This window comes from Oncorhynchus gorbuscha, linkage group LG06 (assembly GCF_021184085.1).
Source record: "Oncorhynchus gorbuscha isolate QuinsamMale2020 ecotype Even-year linkage group LG06, OgorEven_v1.0, whole genome shotgun sequence".
NCBI lineage: Eukaryota > Metazoa > Chordata > Actinopteri > Salmoniformes > Salmonidae > Oncorhynchus > Oncorhynchus gorbuscha.
In genome coordinates, this window is record NC_060178.1 from 63,069,815 (window position 1) to 63,096,975 (window position 27,161).

The window sequence follows — 27,161 nt, forward strand, 5'->3', positions numbered from 1 at the left end:
ACCCTGATTTTAGCTTGTTAAGACACTTTATAAAATTATTTTCTGTCGCAAAAAAACGTAATTTCTTCAGCATCCACTTCCCAATTACCATTAAAGGGATGAAATCATCATGAACATGAAGTCTTTTAGACAAAAATAACATGATTCAAACGTGCTTCCTTGCCTAATTTTGCCACTCCTGCCAAAATTGTCTCTGCATTGTCCTTTGCTCAGGGGACAAGGAGGTAATTATTGAAAAGGTCAGTCTGCAAGTGATCAAATCATGGCTACGGCATTCACTCTACGCTTTCACTGCCATGCCCCCTAATATCAACCACTGGTGCCTTTCTGGTGATTCCAGTCAATTAGAGGTGTGCTTGTGAATTTCGTTAGTGTTTGGAAAAAAGAGAAAGAGCTGTCAGTCAAAGGCCGCTCTGGCTTTAGATCTTGTGGGTGTTGGAATCTCAGAACCTGTATTTGTAGGAATAAAAATGAGGGGATTTAGACTGACTGCTTTCTCTGCAGACCTGTCAAATCTGACCTTCGCAGTAAAGGAAAGGGGAGGAAGAAAAAAAAAGATTTAAAGATTTAAAAAGCTGTGTCTGAGACTGACTTGTGCATTACAAAAGGTAGAAAAGATAGACCAAAAAAATACATATCTGAATGAATTGTGTTCACCCTGCTCTTTTCTTTCCTACTTCTCAGAGGTATAGTCGACCAATGTATCACCGTTAATATAAATCCACAGAATTATTCAACAGGGGATTGAGACAGATCTCTCTGTTTGATGTTAAACATAGATCATTTATAGAATACATCACTTCTCTGCCAATGTCAGGGGAGAGCTCTGATTGAATTTACACATCAAAACAATGCTTTGCATTTTTGGATGTTGTAAAACATCCACTGCCTATGGCTTCAATGAGCAGATATGGACAGCTCAACGTAATAGGCATTACCAAATTTGTCACAGGGCCAATTTGTCGCTATTAGTTACTTGTTTGTAATTCCAGTGTAGTGCGGGGATTACCCAACACATATCCACATGGTTATCCCTGTCATCACTGGTCTACTTACTGACCCAGATGTTCAATGACTAGTGGACAGCACTGGCAAACCACAACTCGAAAACCATAAGGCAATAAGGCAGACAATGTTTCGAACCAGGCTTTGTAGTGAATATAGAACATTCAAATTTAACATGTAAATATGATCTACAATGACAGCTGAAGAAACTTAGAAAATGTCATACCCAAAAACAGCCAATAGCAACAAAATTGTATTTTTGTTACAGTAGTACTAATGACCTTTGGTAGACTAACTGCAATATTTGCGTTTTTATACACTACCGTTCAAAAGTTTGAGGTCACTTAGAAAAGTCCTTGTTTTGAAAGAAAAGCACATGTTTTGTCCATTAAAATAACAAATTGATCAGAAATACAGCGTAGACATTGTTAATGTTGTAAATTACTATTGTAAAAGGAATATCTGCATAATATAAAGGAATATCTACATAGGCGTACAGAGGTCCATTATCAGCAACCATCACTCCTGTGTTCCAATGGCACGTTGTGTTAACTAATCCAAGTTTATAATTTTAAAAGGGTAATTGAGCATTAGAAAACCTTTTTGCAATTATGTTAGCATAGCTGAAAACTGCTGTGCTCATTAAAGAAGCAATAAAACTGGTCTTCTTTAGACTAGTTGAGTAACTGGAGCATCAGCATTTGTGGGTTTGATTACAGGCTCAAAATGACCAGAAACAAAGACCTTTCTTCTGAAACTCGTCAGTCTATTGTTGTTCTGAGAAATGAAGGCTATTCCATGCGAGATATTGGCAAGAAACGTAAGATCTCGTGCAACGCTGTGGTCTTCTCCCGTCACAGAACAGAGCAAACTGGATTTAACCACAATAGAAAGAGTGGGAGGCCCCGGTGCACAACTGAGCAAGGGGACAAGTACATTAGAGTGTTTAGTTTGAGAAACAGATGCCTCACAAGTCCTCAACTGGCAGCTTCATTAAAGAGTACCCGCAAAACACCAATCTCAACGTCAACAGTGAAGCGGCAACTCTGGGATGCTGGCCTTCTAGGCAGAGTTGCAAAGAAAAAGCCATATCTCATAAAAGTCATGCTGTGATTTATTAGTGTTTGTATGATATATATTAAACAAAAAAGGGGGAAAGTCTACCCTTTCATTGTTTGCAAACAAGCAGTTCAATCTAAAAGCCGTAGATGCAGATTGCAAATCTGTAGAAAGCACTCAATTATATGGGTCTAATGAGCTTAGTGATGGAAGATTAAGCATCAAAAACATCCCTTCTCAAGGAGATACAAGGCCTACTTCCTCTGGGGAAAAGAGAAGAGTGTGACGTGGTAAGGTGGGGTGGCAGAGGGGATTTGCATGGCATATGCTTACCCACTGGTCCAGGCTCCATAACCGTGTCCTCTGTTTGAAATAAAGAGAAACCCTCTTTCCAGAAGTTGTAGGGGGGGAAATTTCAGAGAGACAACACTTCCTTTCCCAGAACAATTTATAGCTCTGCTTGACAAGACTCCCTGCTATATTTACCCAACTTAAAATTGCAGATGATATACTTCCAGCTGCATTGTGCCATGGCACATGGCCCTGTCAATCACGCTAGGAGAACAGAACCTTTAACAACGGGGAGAAAGTGGCTGAGAAACCTTTCAGTACTAATCCACATTTTGTTCACTGGTTGCTTTTGTTGTTAGAGGAGCTAAGATACACAGTGTGAATGGAATTACTGGGCTTTCATTAAGCAGACAGCTGGGCCACTACAGCCCACCCGGAAGAATTCGTACAGAAATATTGGTTGGGTGGGTGTGGTGGCAGGGGACTTAGCTTGTGTTTGTGTTGCCGCAAAACAAAAACACATTGATCAGTCTGTCAAATACAGAGTTGGGCTTTGGCCTGGTTATGTGATCTGCTTTTATTTAGGCTTTCATCGCTCACCAGGACATGGACATACCATGTCAGAGAGCCAAATATGCACAAGATTGGGGGTTAAGGGAGGCAATAACAGCTTTTAACCCCCCTAATGTTTGCCCATTGCAAATTTCATATCAAACCTCATGAGTACCAAAAAAAATAACTATAATCAAGTCATTCTGCTCAAACTCAAATGGAAGTCACAACATGGGATAACCAAAAAAAATAATGTGTCCATTAGAATATTCCAGAAAGGCAACTTGAGCTAAACTACTTCTGTAAACTAACTGGCAACCAAGAGAATACATCAGTTACCTCTTCAGAATCAAAGCAGATAAACATAATATAACACTTGTTCCCCCAATGCTAGCTGTGGACTACTAACAAGGCCTTTGGTGTTCTGAGAGGGGTTGGGGGGGGGGGTGAAAAAGCGTGGCGGATTCCTCCCAGGCCCCTGGCGCAGCCGTGCCTGTCCATCTCGAGGCAGTGGCATTCCCTGGAGGATGCGCTACGCCTGGAGGGGGCTGAGACCATGGCTGCAGGGTCCATGTGTTCCATCTCTCCACTAGCTGCTACTGTGGCTGGGGATGGGGCTGCCAGGAATCCCATTGCACAAGCATGACAGCACAAAGGCTTGACCGCAGAGTTAGCTCACCCGGTGACCATCAGCTAGCACCCCTCCATTAAAACGCACAACAGAGCCACTCCAAATGATCAAATGATCAATCACAACAGACGGTGATAGAGGGCCAGGGGGGGTGGAGGTCAGGGGATCTAGTGGGGTTGTTGCATGCGAACCCTATATGGCACTAGAGATAACCATAAACGTTTACTAGAGATACAATTGGCTGACGTTCATTTTTTAATAACTTTAAACGCATCTTGCCATCACATGCCTTAAAAAGTCAATTATAGTAGGGAAAACTAAATCACTTCGAGACAAGTGATCTCAGGACAGCCAGAATAACCAGATTCCAAGTATTTTCTATGTCAAGGATTTCCAAACTATAAACCAAAGATGTGACTTTCCTAACTAAACCTAAGAAATGTCCTCTCACTGTCAACTGCATTTATTTTCAGCAAACTTAACATGTGTAAATATTTGTATGAACAGAAGATTCAACAACTGAGACAAACTGAACAAGTTCCACAGACATGTGACTAACAGAAATGGAATAATGTGTTCCTGAACAAAGGGGGGGGTTCAAAAGTAACAGTCAGTATCTGGTGTGGCCCCCAGCTGCATTAAGTACTGCAGTGCATCTACTCCTCATGGACTGCATCAGATTTGAAATGTTACCCCACTCTTCCACCAAGGCACCTGCAGGTTCTCTGACATTTCTGGGGGGGAATGGCCCTAGCCCTCACCCTCCGATCCAACACGTCCCAGACATGCTCAATGAGATTGAAATCCGGGTTCTTCGCTGGCCATGGCAGAACACTGACATTCCTGTCTTGCAGGAAATCATGCACAGAACGAGCAGTATGGCTGGTGGCATTGTCATGCTGGAGGGTCATGTCAGGATGAGCCTGCAGGAAGGGTACCACATGAGAGGATGTCGTCTTCCCTGTAACGCACAGCGTTGAGATGGCTTGCAATGACAACAAGCTCAGTCCGATGATGCTGTGACGCACCACCCCAGACCATGGCGGGCCCTCCACCTCCAAATCGATCCCGCTCCAGAGTACAGGCCTTGGTTTAATACTCATTCCTTCGATGATAAACGCGAATCCGACCATCACCCCAGGTGAGACAAAACCGCGACTCGTCAGTGAAGAGCACTTTTTGGCAGTCCTGTCTGGTCCAGCGACGGTGGGTTTGTGCCCATAGGCGACGTTGTTGCCAGTGATGTCTGGTGAGGACCTGCCATACAACAGACCTACAAGCACTCAGTCCAGCCTCTCTCAGCCTCTTGCGGACAGTCTGAGCACTGAGGGATTGTGTATTCCTGGTGTAACTCGAGCAGTTGTTGTTGCCATCCTGTGCCTGTCCCGCAGGTGTGATGTTCGGATGTACCGATCCTGTGCAGGTGTTGTTACATGTGGTCTGCCACTGGGAGGACGATCAGCTGTCCGTCCTGTCTCGCTGTAGCACAGTCTTAGGCATCTCACAGTACAGACATTGCAATGTATTGCCCTGGCCACATCTGCAGTCCTCATGCCTCCTTACAGCATGCCTAAGACACGTTCATGCAGATGAGCAGGGACCCTGGGCATCTTTCTTTTGGTGTTTTTCAGAGTCAGTAGAAAGGCCTCTTTAGTGTCCTAAGTTCATAACTGACTTTAATTGCCTACCGTCTGTAAGCTGTTAGTGTCTTAACGACCGTTCCACAGGTGCATGTTCATTAATTGTTTATGGCTCATGGAACAAGCATGGGAAACCGTGTTTAAACCCTTTACAATAAAGTTTGGTGAAGTTATTTGGATTTTATGAATTATCTTTGAAAGACAGGGTCCTGAAAAAAGGGTGTTTCTTTTTTTGCTGCGTTTATGAATTAATGAAGAGATATGAGTAAAGCCACACATACACCACTCACAGTGCATGAACAGACTTGCATGGCTGCCACCTGCTGACCCTATCCATGAGACTCAATTAAACACACCTGTGAAGATACAATACTTGGTAGGCCCTCTAGAGCACCTTGAACAGAGGACGTCATTTTGTGTCTTATCCATCGCTCAACATATTTGTAAAAAAACTGATTGTTGAAAGTGTAAACATGTTCTTACTCAATTGACCTGGTAAAACAGGGGTTTAAATTAAAATACACAAAAAAAAACATTGCTCCATTAAGATTCTGGATGCCAAGACTTGAATTTACATTAGGATAACTTAGTAGACAAGAGAAAAGTGAAATGTAAAGACTTAGCAAAAACAAATGAAGGTCATGTCCTCTAATTCTGCCAAGAAACCTCAGATGTCACTGTAGTGGAATAGGCAGTGGACTAGACTAACCAACCTAGTAATGTGAAACAACCTCCTTTACTCAGCAAAGTGTATGAGATTAAACATTTTCATATGCATCATGTTGGCGCCAAAGCAAAATGGCATCATGAAATGTTTGTTGCCAACATGAAGGATAGTTTGCCAAACTCCATAGGCCTATACCTCTGGACAAGGTTTATTCCACCAGCATAGTATATCAAGACGAGCAGGATCGGACGGAGCGAACACGTGCTGAGGAGAAACTGCGGGACAGGCACAGGATGGCAACAACAACTGCTCGAGTTACACCAGGAATACACAATCCCTCAGTGCTCAGACTGTCCGCAAGAGGCTGAGAGAGGCTGGACTGAGTGCTTGTAGGTCTGTTGTATGGCAGGTCCTCACCAGAAGAGGACTATTACACTCAACTGAACGACTTGATTAGTTTAGTGTTAGCTAGCTACATAGCTGTCTTTGCTGTCTTCGTATCATCGTATCCAAGATAATTGTGTTGTTTAGGTTTAGAGTGTGTAGTCTTAGAGTGATTATCTTAATTTACCGAGGTTAGCTAGCCAGCTATTTGTCGTCCTTAACGTAGGTGACTCTGCTAGCTAGCCAACGCTAGCCAACGTCTTCTGTATAGAACTCAACTACCCGGTCGCATTCACAGGTAGTATCACATTTTCACTTCATTTCATTACAGTACAACGGTTTGATTTGTTTGATCGTAGCTAGCTACTTAGCTAGCTACATAGCCGTCTTTGTATCAAAGATAATTGTGTAGTCTAGAGCGATTTTCTAGGTTCGCTAGCCATCTATTGTCGTTCTTTTAACGCAACGTAACGTAAACAACACTGCTAGCTAGCCTGCTAGCCCCGAATAGCAACACTGCAGAAACTATTACACTCAACGGAACGACTTGATTAGTGTAGTGTCAACAACGCACCCACTGCCAGCTGGCCTACTTCAGCAGTACTGTATCATTTTAATCATTTTAGTCAATAAGATTCTTGCTACGTAGCTTAACTTTCTGAACATTCGAGACGAGTAGTCCACTTGTCATTCCAATCTCCTTTGCATTAGCGTAGCCTCTTCTGTAGCCTGTCAACTATGTGTCTGTTTATCCCTGTTCTCTCCTCTCTGCACAGACCATACAAACGCTCCTCACCGCGTGGCCGCGGCCACCCTACTCTGGTGGTCCCAGCGCGCACGACCCACGTGGAGTTCCAGGTCTCCGGTAGCCTCTGGAACTGCCAATCTGCGGTCAACAAGGCAGAGTTCATCTCAGCCTATGCCTCCCTCCAGTCCCTCGACTTCTTGGCACTGACGGAAACATGGATCACCACAGACAACACTGCTACTCCTACTGCTCTCTCTTCGTCCGCCCACGTGTTCTCGCACACCCCGAGAGCGTCTGGTCAGCGGGGTGGTGGCACCGGGATCCTCATCTCTCCCAAGTGGTCATTCTCTCTTTCTCCCCTTACCCATCTGTCTATCGCCTCCTTTGAATTCCATGCTGTCACAGTTACTAGCCCTTTCAAGCTTAACATCCTTATCATTTATCGCCCTCCAGGTTCCCTCGGAGAGTTCATCAATGAGCTTGATGCCTTGATAAGCTCCTTTCCTGAGGACGGCTCACCTCTCACAGTTCTGGGCGACTTTAACCTCCCCACGTCTACCTTTGACTCTTTCCTCTCTGCCTCCTTCTTTCCACTCCTCTCCTCTTTTGACCTCACCCTCTCACCTTCCCCCCTACTCACAAGGCAGGCAATACGCTCGACCTCATCTTTACTAGATGCTGTTCTTCCACTAACCTCATTGCAACTCCCCTCCAAGTCTCCGACCACTGCCTTGTATCCTTTTCCCTCTCGCTCTCATCCAACACCTCCCACACTGCCCCTACTCGGATGGTATCGCACCGTCCCAACCTTCGCTCTCTCTCCCCCGCTACTCTCTCCTCTTCCATCCTATCATCTCTTCCCTCCGCTCAAACCTTCTCCCACCTATCTCCTGATTCTGCCTCCTCAACCCTCCTCTCCTCCCTCTCTGCATCCCTTGACTCTCTATGTCCCCTATCCTCCAGGCCGGCTCGGTCCTCCCCTCCCGCTCCGTGGCTCGATGACTCATTGCGAGCTCACAGAACAGGGCTCCGGGCAGCCGAGCGGAAATGGAGGAAAACTCGCCTCCCTGCGGACCTGGCATCCTTTCACTCCCTCCTCTCTACATTTTCCTCCTCTGTCTCTGCTGCTAAAGCCACTTTCTACCACGCTAAATTCCAAGCATCTGCCTCTAACCCTAGGAAGCTCTTTGCCACCTTCTCCTCCCTCCTGAATCCTCCTCCCCCCTCCTCCCTCTCTGCAGATGACTTCGTCAACCATTTTGAAAAGAAGGTCGACGACATCCGATCCTCGTTTGCTAAGTCAAACGACACCGCTGGTTCTGCTCACACTGCCCTACCCTGTGCTCTGACCTCTTTCTCCCCTCTCTCTCCAGATGAAATCTCGCGTCTTGTGACGGCCGGCCGCCCAACAACCTGCCCGCTTGACCCTATCCCCTCCTCTCTTCTCCAGACCATTTCCGGAGACCTTCTCCCTTACCTCACCTCGCTCATCAACTCATCCCTGACCGCTGGCTACGTCCCTTCCGTCTTCAAGAGAGCGAGAGTTGCACCCCTTCTGAAAAAACCTACACTCGATCCCTCCGATGTCAACAATTACAGACCAGTATCCCTTCTTTCTTTTCTCTCCAAAACTCTTGAACGTGCCGTCCTTGGCCAGCTCTCCCGCTATCTCTCTCTGAATGACCTTCTTGATCCAAATCAGTCAGGTTTCAAGACTAGTCATTCAACTGAGACTGCTCTCCTCTGTATCACGGAGGCGCTCCGCACTGCTAAAGCTAACTCTCTCTCCTCTGCTCTCATCCTTCTAGATCTATCGGCTGCCTTCGATACTGTGAACCATCAGATCCTCCTCTCCACCCTCTCCGAGTTGGGCATCTCCGGCGCGGCCCACGCTTGGATTGCGTCCTACCTGACAGGTCGCTCCTACCAGGTGGCGTGGCGAGAATCTGTCTCCTCACCACGCGCTCTCACCACTGGTGTCCCCAGGGCTCTGTTCTTGGCCCTCTCCTATTCTCGCTATACACCAAGTCACTTGGCTCTGTCATAACCTCACATGGTCTCTCTTATCATTGCTATGCAGACGACACACAATTAATCTTCTCCTTTCCCCCTTCTGATGACCAGGTGGCGAATCGCAGACATATCAGTGTGGATGACGGATCACCACCTCAAGCTGAACCTCGGCAAGACGGAGCTGCTCTTCCTCCCGGGGAAGGACTGCCCGTTCCATGATCTCGCCATCACGGTTGACAACTCCATTGTGTCCTCCTCCCAGAGCGCCAAGAACCTTGGCGTGATCCTGGACAACACCCTGTCGTTCTCAACCAACATCAAGGCGGTGGCCCGTTCCTGTAGGTTCATGCTCTACAACATCCGCAGAGTACGACCCTGCCTCACACAGGAAGCGGCGCAGGTCCTAATCCAGGCACTTGTCATCTCCCGTCTGGATTACTGCAACTCGCTGTTGGCTGGGCTCCCTGCCTGTGCCATTAAACCCCTTCAACTCATCCAGAACGCCGCAGCCCATCTGGTGTTCAACCTTCCCAAGTTCTCTCACGTCACCCCGCTCCTCCGTTCTCTCCACTGGCTTCCAGTTGAAGCTCGCATCCGCTACAAGACCATGGTGCTTGCCTACGGAGCTGTGAGGGGAACGGCACCTCAGTACCTCCAGGCTCTGATCAGGCCCTACACCCAAACAAGGGCACTGCGTTCATCCACCTCTGGCCTGCTCGCCTCCCTACCACTGAGGAAGTACAGCTCCCGCTCAGCCCAGTCAAAACTGTTCGCTGCCCTGGCCCCCCAATGGTGGAACAAACTCCCTCACGACGCCAGGACAGCGGAGTCAATCACCACCTTCCGGAGACACCTGAAACCCCACCTCTTTAAGGAATACCTAGGATAGGATAAGTAATCCCTCTCACCCCACCCCCCCTAAGTTTTAGATGCACTATTGTTAAGTGACTGTCCCACTGGATGTCATAAGGTGAATGCACCAATTTGTAAGTCGCTCTGGATAAGAGCGTCTGCTAAATGACTTAAATGTAAATGTAAATGATGCCTAAAGAAAGTTGCTCTCAGATGAACACCTACGGGAAAGCACAAGCGAGGCAGGCCAAAGAACGTGACAATGGACAGTGGTGGCTGAGCTGGAAGAGAGGAGTCTCATGGGACAGGGCACCAACTGCGGCCTAAGACTCCAGTTGAAGATTGTTGCGGCGTTATGTCCAACCCGGAATAAAGAGGACTAAGAATTAAAGTATAAAACATTTTTATGTCTGAGTACAAGGAGAAAATTGCCCTGTAGAGGAAATATATTTGATAGTAATAGTACATATTAAGTATTGTCACAGCCAAAACGCATCAATGAAACATAACTAATGTGAAGGGATGAATGCTCTTCTTAAATTCAAGGAAATCCAACACAGAGTATATTTTTTTTTACTGAATTGAGTGTTGTGAGAAGAACTCAAGAGGTACCAGTGTCTTGAAGTGTTGAGCATCTTCCCCTCCTTGAGCAGAGAAGAACACTTGCACAACTTAGCGTAACATTTACCTTCGCCGTCTTGTTCATAATGAGGCACTTGGATAAAAGACGAACAAACAGTGATATCGTTTCAAATGGGACTTCTAAAAATGATTAAGCTGAGTAGTCCCCCGCAGTAAGACATTGGGAGAGATAATATTGACAAACTTGAAAGGCCAGCCCATTTCTCTGTGGAAATCTGCTGCACACCTGATTAAATATGTTCTTACTCTTCAGGCAGGAGAAGGCACTTTGTGATAATCTGAATGTGTTTAGCCTCATGGTCCCGACTGACTGAGGTTTATTCATGTAATGTATTGGCGGAGGGAAAATTGAAAATATGGCTTTCATTTTAAGCTGGTCTTCTTCCATGGACAATGGCAATGATAGTCGTTCTAGTATAACAAACAATTGCTATAAACTTAAAATACTTTCATGTGTTATCATCTCCTCTGTATCTGCATAATAATGTAAGTATGAAATGCTGTTGGGGAGGAATTAAGAGAGAGAAGATTTGCAGAGGGCTAGTCAGGAATTAGTAAAGGAGACTGCTGCAAGTATCTATTTGCGTGTGGGATGACAATTTAGTGATAGGGACTTACCTTAGATATCCACTAATATTATGTAGTTCTATAGAAAAAAAAGGCCAAATATACACTGCACCATGTACTGTGCTTGCCATTATTAGGTTATTACCTTTCATATTGTTGAGAATCTCTTTCAGGTGGCTGAAACCATTAAGCAATGGATCTTGTTCCTCATCCTGTACAACAATAAAACAAACAGTACTGGCATCAACAAAAACTCAAGCATGCGAGGACATTGAAGCTCAAAGTGAAACTACTCCATTCAAATGCTATAGATTTTACCAAATTAACACATTGCCTACAATTTTAACGCAATTACTTTTTTTTCTACTCAGAGTAGCTGCCGATGTAGACTTAAGGTATTAAAGTATTTATGATGATTAGGCCTTAACACTACACACACAAAAAAACAATGGCAGCACTAGGAAAACTATTTCTGCATATCTCTTCTTTTTAATCTTCCTTCCTCTTGTACCAAGTCTGAAACACTCATTCCTTGAGCAGGTAGTTCGACAATTAAAAAAGCTCAACTAAACTGTTGTCTTATATGAACCTAAGCCTTGATTGAGAATTACTATTGTGTTACAAAAATGGTCTTTAACAAGACAAAACAACTTACCAAAGGAGTATGGGTATTCCACCTTGAATTCCTCTTGATGGCACCTACAACAGTACAGATCTCCCCTTGGACAATGTATATATTCTTGTCCACCATCCTGATACTTGAAAAGACAAAAAAAAAACGGATATACATTTTCAGTAGGCTTACTTCTTACTAAAGCAAGTAAATTCATTCATGTCAAATTGCTTGGTAGTCAAGGACCAGCCAGTCAATGGAACGGTCTTAACTGAAATATTTTATCCTACAGCTAAAATCATCATAAAGCAGCTGTTCTCTGGACACCGCCTCAGACAAAATCGGGCAAGCCGAACATTGGTAATATTTGAATAGCAGTTTCTCCATGTACCTTAAAATGGTTGGATTAACCGTTAAGCAGGCCAGAGAAAGGTACTGTAGAAAGATAATATTGTGTGTCTGCAGGGAAATGTTATTTGACTATTGAGACAGAGGAGGCCATACGGAGGCGGCATTCTGTTCAAATTCATGATAAGCAGATTCAAAATAATAAGAGATGAATGGTACAGGGTGGTTGGAGTGCTGAAATGCAAGCATTGATAGGCTTAGACTCAGGTGACTTAAATGCAAACAGAAATGTATTATCACTTGTTTCAAAAGTGTTAACTCTCTGTCACAACACATTTAGTGAGGATATAGCAGATTGTGTGGCTCAGTAGAAGAACATAAGATTTGCTTTGGTCCTCCAAGGTCTGACTTCACACAGAGCCATTGCTTGAATCCAAATATGGGCCTGAAGTTGTAAGAATGTAGGTAGCTAGATTATTTAATTTAAATGTAAAATAGACCATACAGCGTACAGTTGCTATTGATATGTGGCTTAGGCCATCACCTGTGGCTTAGGCCATTTCCACATTGTGATGTGCTTCTGCCTGACTTTAAAATGTAAATTAATATTTTGTGTCACTGACCTACACAAAATATCCCATAATGTCAAAGTGGAATGATGTTTTTAGAGATGTTTAAAAATGAAATGCTGAAATGTATTATGTAATTGTTATCGCAAGCCTAATAAGTTGCATGGACTCAGTGTGTGCAATAATGGCATTTAACATGACTTTTAAATGACTTCCTTAAATTTGTAACCCACACATACAACTACCTTTAAGATCCCTCAGTCGAGCAGTGAATTTCAAACACAGAATCAACCACAAAGACCACCAAGGTTTTCCAATGCCTCACAAAGGGCACCTGGGTAAAAATATAAAAGCAGACATTGAATATCCCTGAGCGTAGTGAAGTTACTAATTACACTTTGGATGGTGTATCAATACACCTAGTCACTAGAAATATACAAGCGCCCTTCCAACTCAGTTGACGGAGAGGATGGAAACCGCTCAGGAATTTCATCATGAGGAAATTGGTGACTTTAAAACAGTTAGAGTTAAATTGCTGTGAGATAACAGAGGATTGATCCAAAAACATTGTAGTTACTCCACAATACTAACCTAAACGACAGAGTGAAAAGAAGTAAGCCTGTACATAATACAAAGTTTCCTTAACATGCATCCTGCTTCAAATAAGGCACTAAAGTAAAACAGCAAAATTTGTGGCATAGAAATTCACTTTATGTTTGGGGCAAATCCATCATCACTGAGTACCACTTAATATTTTCAAGTTTGGTGGTGGCTTTGTCATGTTATTGGTATGCTTGTCATCGGCATTTAAAGGATAAAAATAAACTGAATAAAGCTAAGCACAGGCAAAAACCTTGAAGAAAACCTGGTTTAGTCTGCTTTCCAACAGACACTGGGAGACAAATTCACCTAAAACACAAGGCCAAATATAAATTGTTGAATGAACACATTGAATATTCCTGATGGACTAGTTGTAGTTGACTTAAATCAATGTGTTGTACTAATGTATTTTCTGTTATGGAAAAATATAGTAACACTTCCCTGTTCACTCCATTGAAGCAAAAAAACACTTGCCTTTCAATATAAAAATGCAACCCCCATCAATATACAGCAGGACTCATCTGCTCCTGCTTTCTCCCGTTGTGCTATTTACAAACAAGCATGTGATTAGCTCAACTGTTCTGGGGAACTACGGTAAGCTTCATAATGTGATAGTAGATTAAGCAGATTGTGTTCTTCAATTCACAAGTTGACTGCAGGTATTTACTTTAAAAAGGTAGCTACAAATATTCAAATGTGTTGAAAAACTTCAAATAAATCATTTCAACGGTATGGAAAACCCATCTAGTGGCAATTTCCAAATATCCCGGTATACAGTATAAACAGTATACTGCCCAAGCCTAGTTTTAAACCATTTCACCTGCGTTTTATATTGAAAGTCAGCAGTTTTTGCTTCAATAGAGTGATATGGGGTGTGCAACCATCATTTTTCTTCAGGCAAAATACATTAGTGCAGGGCTCTCCAGCCCTGTTCCTGGAGAGATACCATCCTGTATTGTAGGTTTTTTGCTCCAACTCGAGTTGTAACTAACCTGAATCAGCTTATCAACAGCTAATTATTAGAATCCGGTGTGCTAGATTTGGGTTGAAGTGAAAATTTACAGGACAGTAGCTCTCCAAGAAGAGGGTTGGAGAGTCCTGCATCAGTGCAACACATTCGTCAGAAAAATTGTTTTCATCAGATAACAGAAGAGCAAAGCTATTTGGCGTAAGTAAATTAGCTTACAATGAGAAAGGTTTTTTTTTTTTACTTTGGAAAAACTACACCCGAGGAAAGTAAGAGAGAAAAGTAGCCCACACATCAGTCAGAGGCTGTCTTCATGATCTAATGAGGAAGGCAAAGATATTTCATCTGAGTGGAGAAGTGCAACTGAAGCACAAAGTCTATTTTTACATCCATTGATAATGTTCAAATACGTTGAGGAATTATTGTCAATCTTTCCAACTGTTGCTTTTTCAATAACCACTTAGCATGAAAAGGAAAAATGTAATGCTCTGATCCAGTGGAATTACAATAGGCCTACCTGATTACTTCTTATCCCTTGCGCAAATAGACTAAAGCGGTGTCTGTCCCGAGCTCACTGGCAAGGGAAACTGAGGGCCCATAATATGTTGTACAATGTAGCAAGGACCCAAGATAATAGTTGATACAATGTTTAAAGTTTGGCTACATGGCCTGTCCACAACAATGTGATTTTGAGGACTTTAAAAAAAAAAAAATTAATCGGGTTATTTTCTACCTGTAGGCTGCAATGTTATCATTTGTTGGCTTTGGAGGCAATATTATTTTACGTTTCTATCATTTTCATTTAGATAGAATTTTGATTAACCATATGACAATGATTTTGCGATACAAAGACTATATAAAATAAGTGAAACTGTTCCACCAGAATGTGGATTTTAATACCATAACTGGCATGCAGATCGGTAAATTGGCATTCCACATGAGAAAGTTTGCCGACTCCTCGTGTAGCCTATTACGGGCCACTTCAGGAGAGTAATGGAAGAATCTAAGCGAGTGGTAGGAAGATGGTCAGGAAGGTTGAATTTTTTTTTCTTCTTCTGGTAATCTATTATCTCTGGCTCCCTAGAGTCATTTGTGTCTTATTTCATCAAACAGTGAGCTTAACGCATCAGACAAGCTGAATGCATATATATTTTATTAAGACATAGGGTGTCTATAACAGTGCATTTGGAAAGTATTCAGACCCCTTGACATTTATGTTACAGCCCTTTTCTAAAATTGATCAAATAGTTGTTTAAAAAAATACCCCATAATGACAAAGCAAAGAGGTTTTTAGAATTTTTAGCAAATGTAACAAATAGAAAACTGAAATATCACATTAACAAAACTATTCAGTCCCATTACTCAGTACTATGTTGAAGTATTCACGGCAGCGATTACAGTCGAGTCTTCTTGGGTATGACGCTACAAGCTTGGCACACCTGTATTTGGGGAGTTTCTCCCATTCTTCTCTGCAGATCCTCTTAAGCTCTGTCGGGTTGGATGGAGAGCATCGCTGCACAGCTATTTTCAGGTCTCTCCAGAGATGTTCGATTGGGTTCAAGTCCGGGCTCTGGCTGGGCTACTCAAGGACATTGAGACGTGTCCCGAAGCCACTCCTGTGTTGTCTTGGCTGTGTGCTTAGGGTCGTTGTCCTGTGAGGAGGTGAACCTTTGCCCCAAGTCTGAGGAGCTGAGCGCTCTGGAGCAAGTTTTCATCAAGGATCTCTGTACTTTGCTCTGTTCATCTTTCCCTCGATCCTGACTAGCCTCCCAGGACCTGCCGCTGAGAAAAATGCCAGCAGCATCATGCTGCCACCACTATGCTTCACCGCAGGGACGGTGCCAGTTTTCCTCCAGATGTGACACTTGGCATTCTGAACAAAGAGTTCAATCTTGGTTTCATCAGACCAGAGAATCTTGTTTCTCAAGGTCAAAGTCATTTAGGTGCCTTTTGGCAAACTCAAGACGGATTGTCATGTGCCTTTCACTGAGGAGTGGCTTCCATCTGGCAACTCTACCATGAAGGCCTGAAAAAAAGCTGCAGAGAAGGTTGTATTCCGGAAGGTTCTCCCATCTCCACAGAGGAACTCTGGAGCTCTGTCAGAGTGACCATCGGGTTCTTGAACACCTCCCTGACCAAGGCCCTTCCCCCCCGATTGCTCAGTTTGGCCGGGCGGGTGGCAAGCTCAAACTTCATCCATTTAAGAATGGGGCGGCAGCTAGCCTAGTGGATAGGCCAGTAACCGTTGGGCCAGTAACTGAAAGGTTGCTGGATCGAATCCCCGAGCTGACAAGGTAAAAATCGGTCGTTCTGCCCCTGAACAAAGCAGTTAACCCACTGTTCCCTGGTAGCCTGTCACTGAAATAAGAATTTGTTCTTAAAACCTGTTGAGGCTAGGGGGCAGCATTTTCACTTTTGGATGAAAGGCGTGCCCAGAGTAAACTGCCTCCTACTCTTTCCCAGATGGGAATATATGCATATTATTATTACTGGTGGATAAAAAAACTCTGAAGTTTCTAAAACGGTTTGAATTATGTCTGAGTATAACGAAACTCATATGGCAGACAAAAACCTGAGAAGAAATCCAAACAGGAAGTGAGAACTCAATTTTGAAAACAGTGCCATTTGATGTCCATCTTAGATATGGATGAGCATGCACGTCCTGGGGCTTCCACAAGATGTCACAGTCTTTAGATTCTGGTTGTATGATTCTACTATAAAGGATGGGCTCATAATAGCTCTTTGAGTGGGTGGTCTGGCAGAAAGCCCCAGTCTCATTGCGTGCGGTCACGAGAGTGTTCTTGCATTCCAATGCGTTTCTTCAGACAATGAAATTCTCCGGTTGGAACCTTATTGCTGATTAATGTTTAAAATATCCTAAATATGGATTGCATACATCATTTGACTTGTTTCTACGACCTGGAACTTTGAGTTTTTGTCTGGAGAAATTGCTCGTGCTTTTTGAGGATTGAATGCTGGGCTGAATATGCTAACAACAAGTGGCTAAATGATGGGCTTTTTGAAACTTTATGGAACAAAGTCATTTATTGTCGAACTGGGATTCCTGGAACTGCCTTCTGATGAAGACATTCAGAGGTAAGTGAATATTTAGTGTTTTTTTGTAGCTTCTGTTGATGCCAAAATGGCGGCTCTCTCTTTGGCTTCTGAGCGCCGTTCTCAGATTATTCTTTTTACATTTTATTTATTTTTTTATCTGACAGCGGTTGCATAGAGGATACATTTATCTTTAATTCTGTGAATAACACTTGCATCTTTTATCAATGTATATTGTGAGTATTTCTGCAAAATCACCGGATGTTTTGGAATAAAATCATTACTGCACGTAACGCGCCAATATAAACAGATTTTTATATATATATGCACATTTTCGAACAAAACACACAATACATGTATAACATGATGTCCTATGAGTGTCATCTGATGGAGATAAAAGGTTAGTGATTCATTTTATCTATATTTATGCTTTTGTGACTGAAAAAAATCACTGTGTGTTTTTGAATTTGGTGGTCATCTAAAATAAATGTGTTTTCGCTGTAAAACATTTTAATAATCGGACACGATGGGCAGATTAACAAGATGTTTATCTTTCATTTGCTGTATTGGACTTGTTAATGTGTGAAAGTTAAATATTTCTAAATAATATTTTTTTCAGCTGAATGGGAGGGGGTGTTCCCCTTAGGGAACTCATTGTGCCCCCTAGCCCCAACAGGCCAAGTTAAATAAAGGTTACATTTTAAAAAATGGTCAAGAATGGAGGCCACTGTTTACTTGGGGATCTTCAATCCTGCAGACATTTTTTGGAAACCTTCCCCAGATCTGTGCCTCGACACAATCCTGTCTCGGAGCTCTACAGACAATTTCTTCGACCACATGGTTTGGTTATTGCTCTGGCATGCACTGTCAAATGTGAGACCTTATATACAGGTGTGTGCCCTACCAAATCATGTCCAATCAAATGAATTTACCCACAGGTGCAATTAAGTTGTAGAAACAATGGAAACAGGATGCACCCAAGCTCAATTTCGAGTCTCAGAGCAATTTGTCAGAGACAGCCCTAGAATCCTGACTGAAGCCAAGCCGAATTTACAATAAGAAGCATTTTATATCTGTTACAAAACGCAGCAAGATATTTTTTCTGCATTCTCCCTTTCATTTTCTAAGTGAAAAATGCAAAATCCTGCGTTAATGCGAACCCTGACAATACGTGGGGGCTATCCCTATGCAATTCTCCAATGAAGACTTGTCCTACAAACCCAAAATCTAGGAGAAATGGGCTAGGGACTAAAATATAACAAGTCTAACAAAATAATTAATTGCATGGCAGTCAAATTTTTCAATAAAATGATCATGAAACAGCTTTATATTTTGTGTGATAAGTGACATTTGGGCCGTTCCATGTCATTTCAGCAAGCCATCACACCCACCATCTCCGATTGTTCTGAAATAGTTTGTTGTTAGAAACACCAGATTAGTATTCCTGCAACATTTAGTTGAAATATGTCCAAAATCATCTAAGTAACCATTGAGGTACACAATCCATTTTTAGATACTTTAGGATGATTTTGACATGAAGCTTTAAAATGCTAACATACAGTTGAAGTCGGAAGTTTACATACACTTAGGTTGGTGTCATTAAAACTAGTTTTTCAACCACTCCACAAAATTCTTGTTAACAAACTATAGTTTTAGCAAGTCGGTTAGGACATCTTCTTTGTGCATGACAAGTCATTTTTCAGAAAATTCCAGAAAATTATGTCATGGCTTTAGAAGCTTCTGATAGACTCAAATTATGCCAATTAGCCTATTAGAGACATACCTGTGGATGTATTTCAAGGCCTACCTTCAAACTCTGTGCCTCGTTACTGGACATCATGGACAAATCAAAAGAAAATCAGCCAAGACCTCAGAAAAGACATTGTAGACCTCTTAAGTATGGTTCATCCTTGGGAGCAAATCCAAACGCCTGAAGGTAACACATACATCTGAATAAACAATAGTATGCAAGTATAAACACCATGGGACCATGCAGCAGTCATACAGCTCAGGAAGGAGATGTATTCTGTCTCCTAGAGATGAACGTACTTTGGTGCGAAAAGTGCAAATAAATCCAAGAACAGCAAAGGACCTTGTGAAGATGCTAGAGGAAGCAGGTACAAAAGTATCTATATCCAGAGGAAAACGAGTCCTATATCAACATAACCTGAAAGGCCACACAACAAGGAAGAAGCCACTGCTCCAAAATCGCAATAAAAAAGCCAGACTAAGGTTTGCAACTGCACATGGGGACAAAGATCGTACTTTTTGGAGAAACGTCCTCTGGTCTGATGAAACAAAAAAAATAACTATTTGACCATAATGACCATTAAGCTTGCAAGCCGAAGAACACTGAAGCCGAAGAACAACATCCCAACCATGAAGCACGGGGGTGGAAGCATCATGTTGTGGTGGTGCTCTGCTGCAGGAGGGACTGGTGCACTTCACAAAATAGATGGCTGCATGAGGAAATAAAAGTATGTGGATATATTGAAGCAACATCTCAAGACATCAGTCAGGAAGTTAAAGATAGGTCGCAAATGAGTCTTCCAAAAGGACAATTACCCCAAGCATACTTCCAAAGTTGGCTTAAGGACAACAAAGTCAAGGTATTGGAGTGGCCATCACAAAGCCTGACCTCAATCCCATAGAAAAGCTGTGGGCAGAACTGAAGAAGCATGTGAGAGCAAAGAGGCCTACAAACCTGACTCAGTTACACCAGCTCTGTCGGGAGGAATGGTCCAAAATTCACCCAACTTATTGTGGGAAGCTTGTGGAAGGCTACCCAAAACGTTTGACCCAAGTTAAACAATTTAAATGCAATGCTACCAAATACTAATTGAGTGTATGTAAACTTCTGACCCACTGGGAATGTGGTGAAAGAAAAAAGCTGAAATAAATCACTACTATTATTCTGACATTTCACATGCTTAAAATAAAGTGGTGATCCTAACTGACCTAAGACAGGGAATTTTTACTAGGATTAAATTTCAGGAATTGTGAAAAACTGAGTTTAAATGTATTTGGCTACGGTGAATGTAAAACTTCCGACTTCAACTGTTGGTACCAATGACTTGCATTGGATTTGTGCCACAAATGCTAAAAAGTTAGCATTTGAAACAGTAGACAAACCAAAGCATGGATTGCCATCATACCCTGTCCATAGACTGCTTAGAAGGTAAAGAAACCAATGTAATTTTGTAATTTGAGTAAACTATCCCTTAAACATTGTTCCAGGTGATTTTAAAAAGAAAGAAAAACACCTGGAACAGCATCATCTAGTGGTCATCTAATATTTGGAAGTATCAACTTCAATTACTAATTTCTATGAATAGGAAAACAACATTTACCAAATTCACTGAGAATGAAATACATAAGATGAAAAAACAACACTCCAAGCCGCAGCGCCATACTACTTGTCAGACACAGAGATCTGATACTATAAACTTGTTGTTGGGGGGGGTCCGTGGGTGGCTTTGACCATATCTTTGGATTCCTCATGTCTAACTCATGCCAGGTGTGGCATATCAAGAAGCTGATTAAACAGCATGATCATTACAAAAGTCTGGAATAAAGCCCTTTTGGGTGGGCCTGGCACTAAATAATATTGCAGGAATGCAAATTGTATCAATTTCAGAACAATCAGAGAATGGTGGTGTCAAAATAATATTGTGCTTAATGAGGTAGAACAACCCATTTACCATTAAAAACCCAATACTACTACAATTGCAAAACACTTTAGGGAAGAATGGGGTAAGATGAGCCATTTTATTGTATATTCAGCATCACTCATTCAAGGGAAATATAGCATTTTTTCTAACAAAGATATCTACATATATTTCAGGATGTAATGGAGTGGGCACCAACTGGTTGAAAGCGATTAACTTGTCGATCACCAAACATTTCTGTAAATGGTAAAACCTTGCATTCCTATTATTTTATTTTTTTGCGCTGCTGGCGGTAGGTGCACTTGATTCAGCATCTCTAGCGCTGGGAAGGTAGTGTTCCCATTTTGAACCATTTCATTTCATGTGTCTGAAGTTAGAACCCCGCCTAACCGGCAGGCCCAGAGAGCAGGTCAAGTGCACCTATAGGCCCACCACTGACCAATCAGATAGCTCAGATCACCCTCTCTGCACAGTTTCCTGGCGCCATAGACAAAGTTGATAATGTGAGAGTTCAAAATCATGACGGGAGACTCAACGAATACAGCAAAGACCAGCTGTTTTTATGACTAAGTTCATGTTTAAGTTGATAATCAGCACTGTCAACACTTTTGTTCAACAGTTTTATAAGCCATAAAATGCACACTCCATACTTCCACTTACGTTACATGCAGCACTGCAGCAGCAATTGAATGAGTACAGCAAAGTGTCGATAAGCTTGTGTTGTTGATAATGAGGAATATTTCACTGTCTCTGGTCATAAGAGTAACAACATGAGTTGGTGCATGAGGCAGTAATAATGCCGTGCGACTTAAATTTCTCCATCAGCTGGAAGACTGGGTCCCCTTTTCTTAGCGGAGGGAGGAAGAATGGAGGGAAGGCGAGTCGGATGAGGCAGCCTCACCACTGCTCCCTCCCCTCAGCCTGACCATTAGATGCAGGCCATCAGTGCAGTAAAAATAAATATGCTCACTCAGCGTTGCCTAACAAATTATTACAAAAAATGTATAAATATTATTTCAAAATGGGTCTGAGAAAAACATTGGCAGGATTTATGTTGCATTGTCTTACTTTTTTTTAAAGTCATGTTTAAAAAAAGATCTGAGCGGTAGATCTCCGCTTGCATTTTGACTCAAAAAAGGTTGGTGTCCACCGATGTAGTGTATCCCTGGAAATAAACAGAATATAAAACATTAATTTTGAAAACATAGCTTGTCCGAAAAAAGTGGTCTCTTGGCACAATTTAGTTGAGTGGCGGGACAGGATAAGTTAAGCCGCCTACAGATGTCTATACTGAACTAAATAGTACCTCTACCTTTTTAAAACACTAGCTAGGTTTCCATACAATTGGCAACAGATTTTCATTAGAATATTTTAATGCATTTTGCCATCCAATTGACTTGTTGCGGATAGAAGTCTGTTTGTGATGACATGGTGCATATAAAACTTCTGCAGTTAAATTCCCTTGTACCAGATAAAACATACAAGTTAAATGGTTTTACATCCCTCTACTGATGGTTGTAACAAAAAAAATGCATTTTATAGCTTATGTGCCCACTATGGTATTGGCACATGCGCATTAAACAGTTCAAAACTGTTTGTGCATATATTATGACATTAACACTTTTTGTTTGTTTTGGCCTTGGGCAAGGGTTTATTCGGCACAACTTTTTTTGTTGAGGAAAGCCATGTACGGAAGCTACAGTCCTTCATCCGTGAAAGAGTCAACTGCAGAGATTCTTCAATCAAGTTGTTGTCGTCATTCAACGATAAACGACTTGTTTATATGCAAATTGTGTTCACTTGAGAAATTCTGCACCAAACATTCTAGTTAGATGTCAAATTGAATGACTAAGATTTCCTTGGCAAAATAGTCCAAATTAATGACAGATTTCTTGAGTTATTTTATATTCATTCGGACTATTTTGGGGAAGTGTATAAAGGCTTTTGCATCTCAGTACTATCGCTTTTTTCTCATCGAAGTATGCGAGCACACTCATTCAGTTCGCATAACAGAGTTTGGCTAGGCAACAAAGATGCAGAATCATCTGGCCAAGTGCATAAAGTTCCCTCAGCGCTCACAACAAGCAACCTCTGACAAAAGTTCCTCTACTTCTATTTGAGGTGAAAATAATAATATAATAATAATATAATAATAATAATAATAATGAATCAGACACCTTATCGATAGCAAAAGCTCAAGGTCCTCCTGGAATCAGAAGGTCTTTTTGACTCAATGGAGGAACATAGACAGATATGCTGATGAATGTCTTGCTTGAACTGTGTATGCATCTGGTTCACCTCTGATGCTCACAGGCAATGTGTTTTGGAAGAGATTTCTGAATGTTCTTCGCCCAGCATACACCCCTCCAACCAAACATGCTTTATCTACTCATTTGCTGGATGCAGAGTTCAACATAGTTCAAGTGAAGGTCAAGCAAATCATAGAGAAAGCAGACAATAATGCAGTCATCTCTGATGGGTGGTCGAATGTTCGTGGGCAAGGAATAATTACCTACATCATCTCCACCCCTCAACCAGTATTCTACAAGAGCACAGAAGGGACAGACATACTGGTCTACACACTGCATATGAGCTGAAGGCAGTCATCAATGACCTTGGACCACAGAAGGTATTTGCACTGGAAACAGACAATGCTGCAAACATGAAGGCTGCTTGGTCTAAAGTGGAGGAGCCCTACTCTCACATCACATCCATTGGCTGTGCTGCTCATGCATGGAATCTGCTCCTCAAGGATATCATGGCACTGAAAACAATGGATACACTCTACAAGAGAGCCAAGGAAATGGTTAAGTATGTGAAGGGTCATCAAGTTATAGCAGTAATCTACCTCACCAGGCAAAGTAAGAAGAATAAGAGCACCGCATTGAAGCTGCCCAGCAACACCCGTTGGGGTAGGGTTGACATCATGTTTGACACTCTCATGTAGGGGAAGGAGTCCAAAAAATGGCCATATCACAGTCTGCCGATATGGACAACCCCATCAAGAGGATCCTCCTGGATTAAGTATTTTGGGAGAGAGTGGTAAGCAGCCTGAAACCTATAGCAGTAGCCAATGCACGGATTGAGGGAAACAATGCCATCCTGTCTGATGTTCACTCTGCTTGCAGACGTAAAAGAAGTAGGTACTGCCCTGCCCACATCACTGTTGCTCCAAGCAGAGGAAATTGCAGTTCTGAAATGCATCAAAAAGTATGAAGACAACTGCCTGAAGGCCATACACACGGCAGCGTACATGTTGGACCCCAAGTATGCTGGCAAGAGCATCCTGTCTGGTGCAGATATCAACAAGGCCTATGGTGTCATCACTGCCGTGTCTCGCCACCTTGGCCTGGATAAGGGCATGGTTCTTGGCAGTCTGGCGAAGTACATTTCCAAGCAAGGGCTTTGGGATGGCGATGCAATATGGCAGTCGCGCCAACATATCTCATCAGCCACCTGGTGGAAGGGACTTGGTGGATCTGAGGTTCTTCCCCCTGCTGCTTACATCATCCTCCAAATCCCACCAACATCAGACGCCTCAGAGCGCAACTGGTCCTTGTTTGGGAACACACACACCAAAGTGCACAACAGGCTGACCAATACAAGGGTTGAAAAATAGTTGGCCAATAGGGCAAATGAGCATGACAACGAGTCATCCTCAACAAGGTTGGAAAGTGACAGTGTAGATGAGGCATCAGAGTGATGTTCAAGAAGTGGACAATGAGGAGGTCCAGGGAGAAGACATGGAAGCCTGAGAGGAAGACAACCAAAGATTTAGTTTCTGGACTGTCATTTTATGTTGAAAACATTTTTGGGAGATGCGATGGAACATTGGGGATCAATCAATATTCCATTTTGTTGATCAGCGAAATCATCCCATATGAAGAGTCAACTCATTTAAGTTAAATTCGTAACTAAATTGTTTTTTAAAATGTCTTTTGGAAGGATTTAATCATTTGCAATTATGTCTACTTATGATAAGGTAAATATATCCAATGCAAAAAACATCTACATTTAAATTGATTTAATATTCATTTGTTTTTATTCCCGGTAATTCCCACGGAAAGTTTCCACCTCTGAATATTCCCCAAAATGGTCAACCCTACTTATGACGGAAAATCACTTATGGACATCTGAACAGCAATTATTCAACTCGAAATGGACGAAGATTTTTTCTTTAACGAGTCCCGACGAAGGATATACGGCTTTCTCGGGAACGGGGCCAAATCCCCATCATTTGCAAAGACGGAGAACAGGGTTCTGGAGGTCAGGCTGCCTTTGAAAATTCATAGACGAGTTAGTAAACCCCCTCTACCATAAGTCCTATTAGCCAACGTGCAATCATTGGATAACAAAATGGATGAGCGCCGATCAAGGATATCCTATAAACGAGACATTAAAAACTGTAATACCTTACGTTTCATCGAGTCGTGGCTGAACGACATGGATAACATACCACTGGTGGGGTACTCGGTCCAGTTGCCTCCAGTAAGACGAGGGGTGACATCTAATATTAAGTCTAAAGGTTTTGCTCGCCTGAGGTTGAGTCTCTCATGATAAGCTGTGGACCACACTATTTACCAAGAGTTTTCATCTATATTCTTCATAGCGGTCTACATACAGTGCCTTGCGAAAGTATTCGGCCCCCTTGAACTTTGCGACCTTTTGCCACATTTCAGGCTTCAAATATAAAATATATAAAACTGTATTTTTTGTGAAGAATCGACAACAAGTGGGACACAATCATGAAGTGGAATGACATTTATTGGATATTTCAAACTTTTTTAACAAATCAAAAACTGAAAAATTGGGCGTGCAAAATTATTCAGCCCCTTTACTTTCAGTGCAGCAAACTCTCTCCAGAAGTTCAGTGAGGATCTCTGAATGATCCAATGTTGACCTAAATGACTACTGATGATAAATACAATCCACCTGTGTGTAATCAAGTCTCCGTATAAATGCACCTGCACTGTGATAGTCTCAGAGGTCCGTTAAAAGCGCAGAGAGCATCATGAAGAACAACGAACACACCAGGCAAGTCCAAGATACTGTTGTGAAGAAGTTTAAAGCCGGATTTGGGTACAAAAATATTTCCCAAGCTTTAAACATCCCATGGAGCACTGTGCAAGCAATAATATTGAAATGCAAGGAGTATCAGACCACTGCAAATCTACCAAGACCTGGCCGTCCCTCTAAACTTTCAGCTCATACAAGGAGAAGACTGATCAGAGATGCAGCCAAGAGGCCCATGATCACTCTGGATGAACTGCAGAGATCTACAGCTGAGGTGGGAGACTCTGTCCATAGGACAACAATCAGTCGTATATTGCACAAATCTGGCATTTATGGAAGAGTGGCAAGAAGAAAGCCATTTCTTAAAGATATCCATAAAAAGTGTCATTTACAGTTTGCCACAAGCCACCTGGGAGACACACCAAACATGTGGAAGAAGGTGCTCTGGTCAGATAAAACCAAAATTGAACTTTTTGGAAACAATGCAAAATGTTATGTTTGGCTTAAAAGCAACACCCTGAACACACCATCCCCACTGTCAAACATGGTGGTGGCAGCATCATGGTTTGGGCCTGCTTTTCTTCAGTAGGGATAGGGAAGATGGTTAAAATTGATGGGAAGATGGATGGAGACAAATACAGGACCATTCTGGAAGAAAACCTGATGGAGTCTGCAAAAGACCTGAGACTGGGACGGAGATTTGTCTTCCAACAAGACAATGATCCAAAACATAAAGCAAAATCTACAATGGAATGGTTAAAAAATAAACATATCCAGGTGTTAGAATGGCCAAGTCAAAGTCCAGACCTGAATCCAATGGAGAATCTGTGTAAAGAACTGAAAACTGCTGTTCACAAATGCTCTCCATCCAACCTCACTGAGCACGAGCTGTTTTGCAAGGAGGAATGGGAAAAAAATTCAGTCTCTCGATGTGCAAAACTGATAGAGACATACCCCAAGCGACTTACAGCTGTAATCGCAGCAAAAGGTGGCGCTACAAAGTATTAACTTAAGGGGGCTGAATAATTTTGCACGCCCAATTCTTCAGTTTTTGATTTGTTAAAAAAGTTTGAAATATCCAATAAATATCGTTCCACTTCATGATTGTGTCCCACTTGTTGTTGATTCTTCACAAAAAATACAGTTTTATATCTTTATGTTTGAAGCCTGAAATGTGGCAAAAGGTCGCAAAGTTCAAGGGGGCCGTATACTTTCGCAAGGCACTGTACCATCACAAACCGATGCTGGCACTAAGACCACAATCAATCAACAGCCAAA

At 42.3% G+C, this 27,161-nt stretch overlaps 1 protein-coding gene across 1 annotated transcript in view; it reads right to left on the reverse strand.

The window, feature by feature from the left end:
* The window catches only part of LOC124038719 (Golgi-specific brefeldin A-resistance guanine nucleotide exchange factor 1-like), a 131,174-nt gene that overhangs the window by 95,493 nt on the left and 8,520 nt on the right, over positions 1 to 27,161 (reverse strand). Inside the window, exons 2-3 of the mRNA XM_046354801.1 lie at positions 11,707 to 11,809; positions 11,197 to 11,263 (exon numbers count right to left, since the gene is read on the reverse strand). Of these exons, the coding sequence (XP_046210757.1) occupies positions 11,197 to 11,263; positions 11,707 to 11,802 (163 nt within the window). The 5' untranslated portion in view covers positions 11,803 to 11,809. The remainder of the gene's footprint in view (positions 1 to 11,196; positions 11,264 to 11,706; positions 11,810 to 27,161) is intronic.